Source organism: Mastomys coucha, unplaced genomic scaffold (assembly GCF_008632895.1).
Source record: "Mastomys coucha isolate ucsf_1 unplaced genomic scaffold, UCSF_Mcou_1 pScaffold7, whole genome shotgun sequence".
NCBI lineage: Eukaryota > Metazoa > Chordata > Mammalia > Rodentia > Muridae > Mastomys > Mastomys coucha.
The window spans coordinates 23,844,703-23,857,800 of NW_022196913.1; the positions used below are offsets into that span (position 1 = coordinate 23,844,703).

Here is a 13,098-nt window from a genome sequence, read left to right on the forward strand (position 1 = left end):
GGGTGGCAGGCATGGGGAGGGGGGAGGCAACAGGTGTTTGTTTTTGTTGTTTTTGTTTGTTTCTTTGTATTTTGGAGGGAAACTGAGAAAGGAGAAATTTACATGTAAATAAAGAAAATATCTAATAAAAAACAAACAAGCAAAAACAAAGACAAACAAACAAAAAAGACTGTATGTGGTAGATACAGCCATGAATGTATAGAGGACAGATCTAGTGCAACAGTGGGAAATGCATATTAGCATTCCTCCAACTTCAGTGACAAGCCATACAATAGGAAATGATCTTGATGAGGGTCTAGAATAATGTTATCAAAACCAGTTACAGATCATCCAGGCTGTCCACAGCAGAAGTTGGCTCTCCAAATCTATATGGAGGGCCACTGCTGATAGAGTACAAATTACTCTACCATTAAAATGGTTATTTAACAAGCTTGTTTGGGTATATTCCTTAAATGTTACAGGCTCAAGAATAGCTGGTTGAAGAGAAGCTGTAGGCTCATTATGTAGAAGAGTCTACCAGCCTTTGGAGTTTTCTTATATTTGTCACTGAAAAGAAATCTGGAAAGTTGAGGTGCTGACAGATCTGAGAGCAACCAATAAAGTAATTTGGCCTATGGGTTTCTTACAACCTGGAATTCCCTTAAGTTCTTTGTTACCTCTGACATATTATAGTGATTAATTTAAGTACTGCTTTTTCTCAATATTCCTTCAGAAATAAGGTAAAGATTTTCTTTAACTGTGTAAAATTTACCATGAAAAACAAGTTAAGAGATACTAACGTAGGATCTTCAGGAATGTTAAACAGTCCCATCTTTTGTCAATATTTTCTACAACAGCTGTTAGAAACAATTTTAAAACAGTTTTCTTAATCTATAATTTATCACTATATGGATGATATCTTACTGGCCTATTCAGATGCAGATACCTTCAAAAAAATGTTTGACAAAGTACAGAAAACTTTGCCCTGCTGGTTATTACAGATTGCTCTTGAAAAAATACAGGGAGATTTTATTAATTATCTGGGATATGAACTAGATTTACAGAAATTCATTGCAGAATTAAATCATCCTTTAGACTTTAAGGATGTGTTTATCTCAGAATGGAAGTCATGAAATGTGTTGGGAAGAGGACACGTTTTGTTTGGACAGGAAGCAAAAAGATATGAATTCCTTCAAAGTAAATTAAGATTAGATTTGACCATGGAAGGAATCCTGAAAATCTTGGCTGATGATATGGAAGAAGAGATCCAGAAGAACAACAGGACAGTGACACAAATGATGAATCCCTTACATGGGAACAGCTCAGAAGCTGGTTGAGACATGAACGCTTCGGGAATAGCCAACAAGTCTTTTTTGGTTATCTGGTCCTCATGACTTATAATTGCACACCATCCTTTCATACAGCATGGATAGAGATTTATATTACACGTTGGTTATTCAGTCCTAGCAGGCTTATAGAGACTGACAGATGCCTTTCACCCTCTCAGACATAGAGCAGAAAATCATCATTAGCTGATTTGTGCACACTGCACATTCCATACATGTGTTAATATAAAAATATCCTTAAGATATTACTTTCAAACCTTTGTGTGATCACAGAAGAAATGGATCAGACACCAATGAAGACAAAACAAGTAGCCAAGGTGACCCAGCCTCACAGACTGCCTCAATTGCTGTTTCCTCAAAATTGCATCCAGGACATCTTCAAAGTTGCTAGCCCCAGGTGGTCCAGCCTCATAGACTGCTTCAGCCAGGACATCAGCTAAGCCTTGAATTTTCCTAGTCCCAGATGATCTCACAGAACCTAGACAATGAGTGAAACAGCCAGCTCTCCCAGGATTTGGCCAGTGTCCTAATTTTCTTAGGATCCCCAAAAGATGCCTTCCTACCCAAGACAGCAAGAATCAATTTAAGAAGCATGATGTGCCCATTCTTGAGTGGTATGGTGGGTTGGTTTTGGTTGTACAATGACAATGGGCTATGGATATTTGCTGTCATTTAGGGGGGTTGCTTACAAGTTGTTATTGGTCTTAGTCAGGGACAAAGTAAAAGGTTAGATTCAAGGATTTCTTTCTCTCTGTATCTATGTCCCCTCTATCCTTCTTTTTCTCCTATCTAGGGTGATAAAAGAACAAGAAGGGAGGCTAAGAGGATTGATTATTGTATCCCCTTGATAGGAAAAAGAAGGATGGATTATTGCAATTACTTTTAGACTAGAAAGCGACAGTCAGAAATATTTTACATTGGCATGGATTTTTATGTATTGATAGAAATTTAACCCTTGCTTAAGATATATGTATACATACAGCTCATTTACATTATGAATATAATTCTTTCCTGATATTTCTCATAATTGTTCTTATTGTATATAGTTTAGTGATGTTAGAGATAAAGATATTTCTTGGGCTAAAAGGGGGAGATGTTGGAATAATTTTTCTTCACTTTGTATGAAAGTTTGTCTCTATATTTTCAATTGTTAATTTTGTACTGACAAAGAGCTAAGTGCTGTCAGGATTTTGGTCTTGTTTCTATGGCCCATCACCAGGTTCTCTGTTTTGTAAATACTTGTTCTCCCTCACTTTCCTAAGGCACTTTAGAGATGTAGCAGAGATTATTTCATTTCTGAATGGTTGTAATAAGGAGCTGACAGGCAAGAGCTTGGGCAGGAAGTAGGGGAGCCGAACTTCTAGGCAGAGAAAATGACACAGGTGAGGCAAGAAGACACAGATCTTTGAAGCAGATGCAGACAGGAATGGAGACCAGAGTAGATAAAAGAGGTAAAGAGCTAGTGACATGGTAGAAACCCTAAGATAAATCTAGATAAGCTAGCTGAGAGTCTGCCCCAGTGAGCAGCCTAAAATGTTAAACTATATAAAAGTCTCCTTGTCTTAATGATCTGCTGGTGGGATCCACAAAACTCTGCAATACCTTATTATATAATTACGAAAAGAAAATACATAGAAATAAAGCCCAACCAAACACGAGAAACAGTATCATTACAATGTACTCTTTAAGATACCAAATAGAGATACTGAGGAAAAGGCAGTAGTCACTAATTATATCTCATAATTATCTCTATATAATGCATATTATAAACTTGCTCTCTTTCTCTCTCTTTCTCTGTGTGTGTGTATGAGTGTGTGTTGGGTCTAAAAGAAAGCACTGAATAAATTTTTAAACTATCATGAATTGAAAAGTACAGCATACAAGGCCAAGCAAGCTAATGTGTGTTTACAGCAACATTTTATCACTAATAGCTAAACAAAAAGAACACTTATAACAACTCCACATAACATCTAAAATCTTGACAGTTTCTGTAGGGTTACGGTAGTTAAACAATTAATTCAAGGAAGGTACAGGAGTAAATAGAATCTTTGTAAGACAGAATAATCAAACTCCTTTAGTGAGAGCTAGGAGTAGCAATTCAGTTCTATCTTAATCTATTACTTTGTAACTAATTAAAACAACTTTTGATAAGTATTACTTACTTTTTCCTTAACTTCTATATGTTTTCTCCTGAGTACAGCATCAGGTTTGATAATTGCCATATTATAAACTTCCACTAAGAGAAAATCCAAAAAATTATTATGATTATGATTATGATTATTATGGTTCAGATACAGGGTAATGAAAAGTCTGGCAATAGAAATATGAATTGATAATGTCTGTGTTTTTAAAGAGAATATATGTGTGTGTGTGTGTGTGTAGGCATGTAGTTTTGAAATAATTCTCACACATTAGAATTCCACCCATGGTTCCTACCATTCAATATTAACAATGACTGAAGCTTTAGCTATGCACTGTGTAAATACAAATGATGAACCAACAGAGCTACCATATAAGAAGTGCTCTCTTACCACAGATTTCTTGTGTCTTAGTTGCCTCTCCTGTTACTATGATAAAACACCTTAACAGAAGCAACTTTCAGCAGGAAGGGTTTGTTCTGTCTTCAGATCAAGCAAACTAGCTGCCATGGTGGGGAAGATGAGGTGGCATGTGGTCATATCACACCACAGTTGAGAGGCAGAGGGTGAGGAACGGACACTGCTGCTCAGCTGTTGTTCCCCTTTTATGCATTTCATGGTCCAACCTGGGAGTGGCATTACCTACAAGTGATCTTCCTATCTCAGATAACCTGACCAACGGAATCCTCCCACAGCCCTGGGTGATTCTACATTCTGTCAAAATGACAGTTAACACTAACTGTCACATCAGATCACAGGGTATAAGTAACTCTCTTCCTTTACTGCCCCTCAGGAAATAAACATATACACTCAAGAGTGTGTATGCGTTCATAAGTATAACACTAGCATATGAATATGTACACACAGTAGAACAGATACACGCACAAACACATTGAGAATCCAGTAAAGGCATGGAATTTTCAACTGGGATGTAAGTAAAAGCTACTAAATTCGAAGGGGAAATTATTTTCACAAATTAAGAGGTAAAAAATGAACTAGAAACTGGCTGCCCAGATCAGTTGCAAGAGAAAGGAGCACATGTTCCTGGGTAAGCTATGATGGGTCTTTAAGTAGAAGATGAGGCAAGAGAAACCAAAATAAGGTCTTGAAATGTATGAGCCATTGTTAATTGGAACAGCCCTGTACTGACTAACACTGATAAAGCACCTCTTTGTGGCTATGGTAGTGTGGTGAAGGAGCATGTGCAGAAACAATAGCTTGACTCTGTTACATTGTAACTCACCAGCACTTTCATACTGTGCTTCCCCATATTCTTCATCGCTTAGATCTCCTAGTGGAATTTCAGCATACTGTGAAAGAGAAATTAAAGTAAATAAAACAGCTACTTTAGTGTAATAGGAAGAGTGCCTAGAAATTCTGTTTCTAGTCAACAAAAGGCAGGGGAATAGAGTGTAAAACACAAAGACCACTTTGTTTTATATTGTCACCATGCATCCAGCACCTTGCTAGCTATATAGTGCTATACTTCATAAGAAGTGAAGACTCTTGTGTCAGAAGCTGAAGCCTCAGTCTGTGATGTTACTGGGCAGTTGTGGGGAATGTTCAAGTGAAGCCTAGCTGGAACAACATAGTTCATTTAGGACAGGTCCTTGAAGGATCTCGTCCTCTCCTCTTTCTTTTTCACTTCTTGGCCCCCAAGAGTTAAGCAACTTGGTCTACTACAAACTGCCTGACATGGCGTGCTAGCTTGCTTCAGCCCTAAAACAACAGGAAAGAAAGACCATGGAATGCCACCAGTAGCCAAAACACACTCTTCTTTAACAGCTGACTATGTTGGGTATTTTATCACAGTGACAAAAAGTGGCCTAATTCATATAGCTATGGAAATATAAAATATGATGCATTTAAAACATTTTAATAGTCATTCGTCAAGAATATTACCTGAGGACGAGCGATTTCACCGGCTACAACTTTCCTCTCTTCTTCTATCAAGGCAGTGACTTTTCTATTGATAAGTGGTGCATTTGCACCCTGAATCTTGGAAACAATTTTACCATTCTACAAGAGAAAGTATAAAGAAAGTTCACTTTCATAGTAAGTCAATAATTACCATCACTCCAAACTAAGTGGCCTCTCCTTGCTCCCATCTCCCAACCAGCTTTTACAGCTACTACAATCAGCCATTTGAAAGTAGTGTTGGTATGAAAGTTGAGAACTCTAATCCCAGCAATTAGAGTTCCACACTTTGTCATCTATATAAGTCATGGATGTGTCTCCATCTCCATGCACCCCAGCTTTGGCTGTACCCCATCACCTTCAGCACATTACCACCCTACATGTTACCACCAATCAGGAGTGCCTGCCTCATTCATCCTTGCTTTACATGTGAGGGGTTCTAGACGGGACCTTTAATTTGCTCTAATGATGTTCTGGTTTCTTTTCTGTTGGTTGTGATAAAATACACCGATCAAAGGCAATTCTGAGAGAAAAGGGTTTATCTGGACTATACTTCTCTATCACAATCCATCACAGAGAAATCAGGGCAGGAACTTGAAGTAGAACCCGTAGCAGAACACTGCTAGCTGGCTTGCCCTCAAGCTTTCTTAAAAATCCCAGGACACATGCCTAAGGATGGTGCCACCAACAGGGGCCTGCACCCTTCTGCATCAATTATTAATCAAACAAGCACTCACATATTATTTCCACAGTCAATCTGATTTAGGTAATTCCTCAATTAAGACTCTCCTGGTAGATGACTATGTTATCTCAGGCTGACAGTGAAAACTAAGGTGAATGCCACATCCTTAATGCCTGTCTTTCACCTTGTATTCACGAAACATCAGTTTATGGAGACAGACCAGGCCTGACAGCATGGAATGAGAAGCCTCATATCTAACCCTATTAAATAACGAATAAAAAAAATCTAAAGACCCATAAAATTACAGAGATGCATGGCATCGCAACTCCAGTTAAGAATTAACAGTTAAGAGAGGCTTAGAATACTCAGAATCTCTACAAGACTGTGTCTAATCAGGGAGATCAGCTGAGGTATATCAGGAAATGTTTCTTACTTTAAAATATGGAAGATTAATAAGAGAACAAGAAGGGGAAATGGAAAAAAAAGAAAATATACTATGCAGAAAGGTAACAGACTGCCAGGGCGAAGGGCCTCAAGGAGACAGAGCAAGTGAGGAAACACTCTGGGAAACTGGCTCTGAACCTAGAATATATGGTCTCCACACTCGGAGAAGTCCAGGCGAAGGCTCCCCTCCATCATTTCACCGGAATGCATACTGTGTCAATGATTACCGTTCTTTTTTTTTTTTTAAGATTTATTTTAGTGTGTGTGTGTGTGTGTGTGTGTGTGTGTGTGTGTGTGTCCATGCATATGTACACATACATGCAGTCAGCCTGGGGCTGGATTTACAGGGGGTTGTGAAACACTGCAGTGATTGATGTTAACTGCTGAGCTGAGCCTCTAGCCTACCAGTTAAGTTGTGGAGGTTATTTTTCTACTTTCTGGGAAGGACTACACAAAGCAAGAGAAGATTCTGTCTTCAATTCAGTTGTAGGCCTAAGTTCTATACCAAGCTGATAATTTTTGTGAAAAGAGCTACTCCTACTGACGCTTTAGAATGAAGTTTTTGTCAGCTGGAAAAGCTGACTAATAAAAAGAGGTTGGTATGTAAATGTTTATGTAAATGAGCAATCAGCTGCAGGGAAGCTTTGTGGTTAGTGAACATTATTCTTCCATTAAGTGGTCATCAGGGTGGTAGGTTCAGAGAAAGCTATCTGAGGCGTGAACACAGGGCTTAACAGATGGACGTATATTAGAAGGAAAGATCTTTGATGGAAAGGAGAATAAAGAATTCACAAGCCAGGGCAGAGTGGGGAGTCTGAAGAATTCACAAGCCAGGACAGAGTGGGGAGTCTGAAGAATTCACAAGCCAAGGCAGAGTGGGGAGCCTGAAGAATTCTCAAGCCAAGGCAGAGTGGGGAGCCTGAAGAATTCACAAGCCAGGGCAGAGTGGGAAGTCTGAAGAATTCACAAGCCAGGGCAGAGTGGGGTGCCTGAAGAATTCACAAGCCCAGGTAGAAACCAATGACACCAGCTCCAGGAATGAACTCTCTACACTGTTTCTGAACATTTGTGAACATGCAGATGGATGCAAAATGCATGAGAAAGAGTGACTAGATAGACACCTTTGTACAAACCCATGAATACTTAGAGCCAATTCTCTCCTGCAGCTCCTCTGTAAACAGCCCCTCATGCTGGTAAATACAGTCTTATTTATCTTTTTTTCTAATCAGCTTGATGTGTGATAGTCTTAACAAGCTCCCAGGAGGTGAATTATTAAATTTATTATTAGAAAAATAGAGATAAGGCAAACACTGTGCAATTACTACCACCAGCAAACAGCTCCGTGGTAATTGTCAGTGCTACCTGCTCCTTCACATTGGATCAGATAATGAGATGATGAATGCTATACTTACGAGACTAAAGAGAAACACAGGCTCACATTTATCTCTAAATGGCTGCAGAGTCACAATGTTGTCAGCTTCAGCCTGAAGGATATTGTAAACATTTTATACAATGAGAAAGCAATGTCCACACTATTCCGTATGCTATGTTCAGACGCCACAGAAGCACAACTTTTCTGGGGACTGCAACTTTTCTGGGTTTGTGATAGTTGTATGACAAATCAAACAGCATGCATTAGCAGCTCAAGCCCTGTGCTATTTGGAACCAACTGTACTTTTCAGTGCTCTCCTTTACAAAAGTGCTCTCCTTAGTCAAACTCACCTGTTTCTACCTTCCTTCCTCACTGTGTGGTCTTGTCATCACTCCTCCATTCCAGCCCACGTGTTCTTGATCCAAAGAACATCTGTTGCTCCCTCCTGACAAGTCACTGTCTATCACCCAGGACAGAATGTCTCTCTCAGTACTCTACTATAGGCAGGGGTGGGGTTGTCTCACTTGCTTCATTAGGAAAGCAATGATTTTCCAATTACATGTAACTTCAGCTCCAGGGTTTCCAATACCTCTGTCCTTTTGGAACACACAGACAGACAGACAGACAGACAGACAGACAGACAGACAGACAGACATAGACACACAGGGAAACATACATGCACACAGAGATACACATATATTCAGACTAACACATGCACACAACTTAAGAATATAAAGAAAAGAGTTAGAGAATATTTCTGCAGAAGGAGAGGGCTAGTTGGTAGGTGAGGTCAGGAAGCAAACTGTGCAAGGGTCTCTTAAGAGACAGGAAAGGCCACGTGTAGAGGTGTCTGCCTCTTGGACTACGTAGTTTAGAGACCTAGAGTAAAAGTGCACATACCAGTTATTTGTTTCTGCAGTTTACAGCTAGCTCACTCAGATATGTATCCATCTAGTACAAACGCATTCTCTATCTGTTCAATATGGATCACGGTAAACTAAATCTAAAAAATGTTATTTTATAAAATTTTAATATTTAAAGCATATCTTAATTAATATTAAGTAAATAATTATTAATCAATAATTGAACTCAAATAAAAAGTAGATTCACAATAATTTAATTTAGTAACATCAGTTTTATAATTTTTAAAATTTGTGTATGTAAGAGACCGAGAAAGGAGGGAGAGAGACAGAAAGACCCACAGACACATAGACAAACAGACAGACAGAGAAAAAGAGAGAATCTATCTCTGATTCCATCATTTGAATCCCAGGGAGCAAACTTACATCATCATGCCTGCCAGCAAGTGCCTTTACCCACTGAACTAGCTCAACAGTCCTCAATTTTCAAATTTGAATTAATTAAAATTGCAAATGCATTTCTATATTTGGTCTAGATAGTTCTCAAGTGTTCTGTTTGTGCATAAAGCCATACTGGACAGTAAGACTCTAACTGATTGTTAACTGGATATAGATTGAACTATATATTATAAGTGAATATGGATTAAATAATCAGTATAACTGAATCAAGTGAATTACACTGTGATATTTAATCTTTTGCCACTATTGATAACTAACAGCTGAAAAAGAAATTACTTACTTTGAAATATTTGTGCATAGATGGGTGCCCAGGGATCTACTCCATGACACCCAGGAAGCAGTGCCCCATAATCTTAACTCATGGACACATATTGACCATGCCATGTGGCAACATCAACAGATTTATGTCCATTATTATATATTTCTGAGGTTTTCGGTCATGATGAGTTATCTCAGCATCATGGGAAAGAGATGAAAATCATACTAATTCTCAAATCTAGTAGAACTAAGAATATAGTTAAAACTGCCAAGCAAACATTGTTTAGAGTGAACATTGGCAGGTTCCTTAAGCTAAGAAAATGCTTGAAGTAGAGGGAGATCTTTGAAACACAGCAAACACACTGAACAAAAACGAAAAGCTTACAACGACGAAATGAAGGATCTCATCTTCATTCAGTTCATTTTTTAGTTTTCTGAATAAAGGTTGCACGGCTTTGCAGGGTCCACACCAGGCTTGGTAAACATCAATCACTGGAAAACAGTGACATTTATCAAAAGACAGAGTCAAAGAATCTGGAAGCTGTCACCATCCCAGGTGAGGGACTCCAGGGAGGAAGACAGGAAGGCAGCTTGGAAACAGGGAGTTGGATTCTGCAAGGTTTGGAAACAAACCCAAACACAGGCAGCAGAGAACCCCAGTACCTGTTAAGCCTTTGTTCAGCATCATCTCATCCCACAAGTTCTGATTATTGACGACTGACTGCAAAAAGCAAAACATGGTAAGAGGCAGCAAGTGTCACTGCACCAGAAGGAGACCTGCTGGCAGGACAGACCCACCTGTAGCTGGACTTCACGCTTTTTGCTCGCCATTTGTCACTTCTGTGTGGAATAGGAAAAGAAATACAAAACATGGAATTTAAGCAATGTTCTCTTTGTATACCCAAACGGAGTCTTGAAGTACTGTCCAATTCCCTTTAGAAAACGTTGTCCTACTCAGACTAGCCTCTAGAGAGAGTCAATGTCACAGGCAGACTACTGCATGCTGGGCAGGGATGCTTTCAATAAACCAAAGCAATGCCAGAATGTTGCAGGCTTTTGTTTGAAGTTATACTGTGTGTGTGTGTGTGTGTGTGTGTGTGTGTGTGTGTGTGCAAATAGTGTTGTGCTTTCCTACACCTTTAGCTGAACATGTTAATTGATGGTAAACATGCCTTTTAAATATGCTCATTCCAAAATTATTGGGTTTTTAGGAGAAAATCACTACTGTTCTCTGGAGCACAACAGAAATATTCCAGGGGTGATACTATCAAGGATGCATAGTGGAGGACATTAAGGTGAAAGAAAGGAACAGCTCCTAAAACTGCTTCCCAACAAAGTTGCTATACACCATAGCGAAATGGGCCCTCTCTGTTAGACTAGGATCTTTAAAGACAATTTAAATGGACTTCCTTGCAGGGGTAAACGACCCTTGATAGTATGAACTCCTGAAATTCAGTACCTGGACCGCTGGGTCAGGCCTGGGCTGAAGGTGGCAGGGATTCTGCTGTGCCTTCTTCCCCAGCAGGTCCCAGCAGTCAAAGGAGGGGATGAGGGATGCCTGGCATCACCCCCTGGAAGATGAAGGGCGAGGACGCCAACGTTCAGCCCTCGAGGCCCGGCCTGCCCTTCCCTGCCCGTGATGGAGGCTCGAGGATCCTGCTCACAGCCCAAGCAAGAGCAGTTGGCGCGTAAAAATCTTCCCCCACTCCGGCTGCATGGCTCTGGAAAGAAAGTTTCTACTTCCTCAAGATCCTTCCCTCTGCTGCCTCCTACTGAGTTGCAATCTCTGAGCCTGTACAGGGTCGCAGCCACGCCCCTGTCAACATACCCAAGCGCACCTCAGCATTTCAAGTTCCTGGGAATTCCCAGGAGCGGTCCTGGAGTCTCTGCTAGGCTTTAATCCTGTGTGATCAGCCACGCTTTACAGAAAGCACATAAACCCCTCAAATCGGAGCAGAAAGTCCTTCCTTCCTTCTATCCTTCCTTCCTTCCTTCCTTCCTTCCTTCCTTCCTTCCTTCCTTCCTTCCTTCCTTCCTTCCTTCCTTCCTGGCTCTCCGCCTTTGCTAATCTACTCTGATGGTCTCAACCTCATCGGCTCCTTCCTCCTGTTCCCACCGAGGCACTGGACTCACAGAACTGTCATTTTAACTACTTAAATATTTAGACTTACAAATATGTTGCCAAAATGGTATTCAGGGTTCCCATAGCCCTTTCTTTAGTTCCAACATAAAGGATTTTCTAGGCATAACACAGTCATCATGGAGAACAAGATCCATTATTCCAGAAGTCAATTATTGTGTAGACTTTATCTCAAGTCTGCAGTTTCCCTACCAATGAGGCTTCCTTTGGACCAGGATCCAGTCCAGAGAGTGTGTACCGTCAAAGGAGTGTGTATCCCAGCATTGCTTATTCCAATATTATCAGCAACAGGAGAACAGTGACGAAAACATAGTATCCCCACATCACTAAACACTCCACCAATGTGTGTGCATTGCTACGTACTGCTAATGATATCTAAAGGTACTGAACCAAAACACTAAATAAGAAGGAAGAAGAAAGAGGATTCTGTGAACAATGACATTTTTGTATATTCAATTCATACATTACTGAAGCCTGGCCTACTTCTGTAGAAAACTGTGTTATTTATGTATGCACTTATTCTCTCGATACTTTTTCCCCCCATCCCATGTGCCAAGCAAGTCAAAAGATGGTTAGAGTAAAATTTAATTGTGTGTATTTACGGGAATATAGTTTTCCTTTGGAGTTGCAGCATGTACTAAGTAAAGGGTCAGAGAAGCTGTTCTGAGACCTGCCGCATCTGAACACGGACACAGAAAATGGTGCAATCAAACATATTTACTCTAAAGAAACAAATCAAAAGCAGTAGAAATGATGCAGAAAGAGAAGAAGGTGATACTGAAGGGGGCTTGTCCTGAATGTTGGTTAGAGATTAGAAATGTGGTGTACACACCAAAGTGGAGCACCCTGTCTTTGCAGTGGAAGGTGTACTTATGAAATAAATGTTCATCTTCATATGGTCTAAACTCTTTTTGATTGTCTTTTCCAGAGACATTTTAACTTTACCTGCCTTTTCCTCTACACCAGTATGCCATCCTACTTTCCCAGTAGGATTTCCCTCTTTTCCTCCCTACCTTAACATCCCCACCCCCTGCTCTCTTTCCAGAGACATAATGGTGAATGTCTTTAAAAAACAACAACAACAACAACAACAACAAATTGGTGTAACTTAATTTTCTTCAAAATTTTTGTTTCTGTCTTTGGGGAAAGTGCAGAATGTTTGAAGTGGAAGGATCCAGGTAGCCAGCAGCTCTCCATTCCCCTCTGAGGTGCTCAACGTCTCCAGTCCCCTTCCTGCATTGCCTTCCCCAGGCTTGAGTGACTCCCACCGCCGTGTGTTTGTGAGGTCCATATTGCAAAGGACTAAATCAAAACACTTTTTTAAAGGGTGGCGGGTGTGCTTGCTTCGTCCCTGTTTTCTTTGGCTGTTTCCTCTTGAGACAAAAACCCTGGTGACAGCATGACTTCCAAAGAGAAAATGTGCCAGGGAGCGCAGAGCTCAGCCGAGCACTGTCCACATCAAGCCTGAGCTGGATTGTGGTGTAATAAGAATCAGATGAAAAG

The 13,098-nt window shown here is 40.2% G+C and overlaps 1 protein-coding gene across 5 annotated transcripts in view; it reads right to left on the reverse strand.

Moving 5' to 3' along the window:
• Positions 1-11,073, reverse strand: part of Nme8 (NME/NM23 family member 8) — a 79,102-nt gene extending 68,029 nt beyond the window's left edge. The window contains exons 1-8 of one of the 5 annotated variants that reach the window (XR_004115203.1): positions 10,915-11,073; positions 10,254-10,295; positions 10,119-10,176; positions 9,841-9,947; positions 7,919-7,990; positions 5,366-5,482; positions 4,707-4,773; positions 3,488-3,561 (exon numbers count right to left, since the gene is read on the reverse strand). Coding sequence is in view for 4 of the 5 variants with exons in the window: in XM_031359035.1 (XP_031214895.1) it covers positions 3,488-3,561; positions 4,707-4,773; positions 5,366-5,482; positions 7,919-7,990; positions 9,841-9,947; positions 10,119-10,176; positions 10,254-10,286 (528 nt within the window). In the remaining variant the exon portion in view is untranslated. The remainder of the gene's footprint in view (positions 1-3,487; positions 3,562-4,706; positions 4,774-5,365; positions 5,483-7,918; positions 7,991-9,840; positions 9,948-10,118; positions 10,177-10,253; positions 10,296-10,914) is intronic. The other 4 variants (XM_031359035.1, XM_031359036.1, XM_031359034.1 and 1 more) reach the window with 4 other exon arrangements.
• Positions 11,074-13,098: the final 2,025 nt, after the last annotated feature.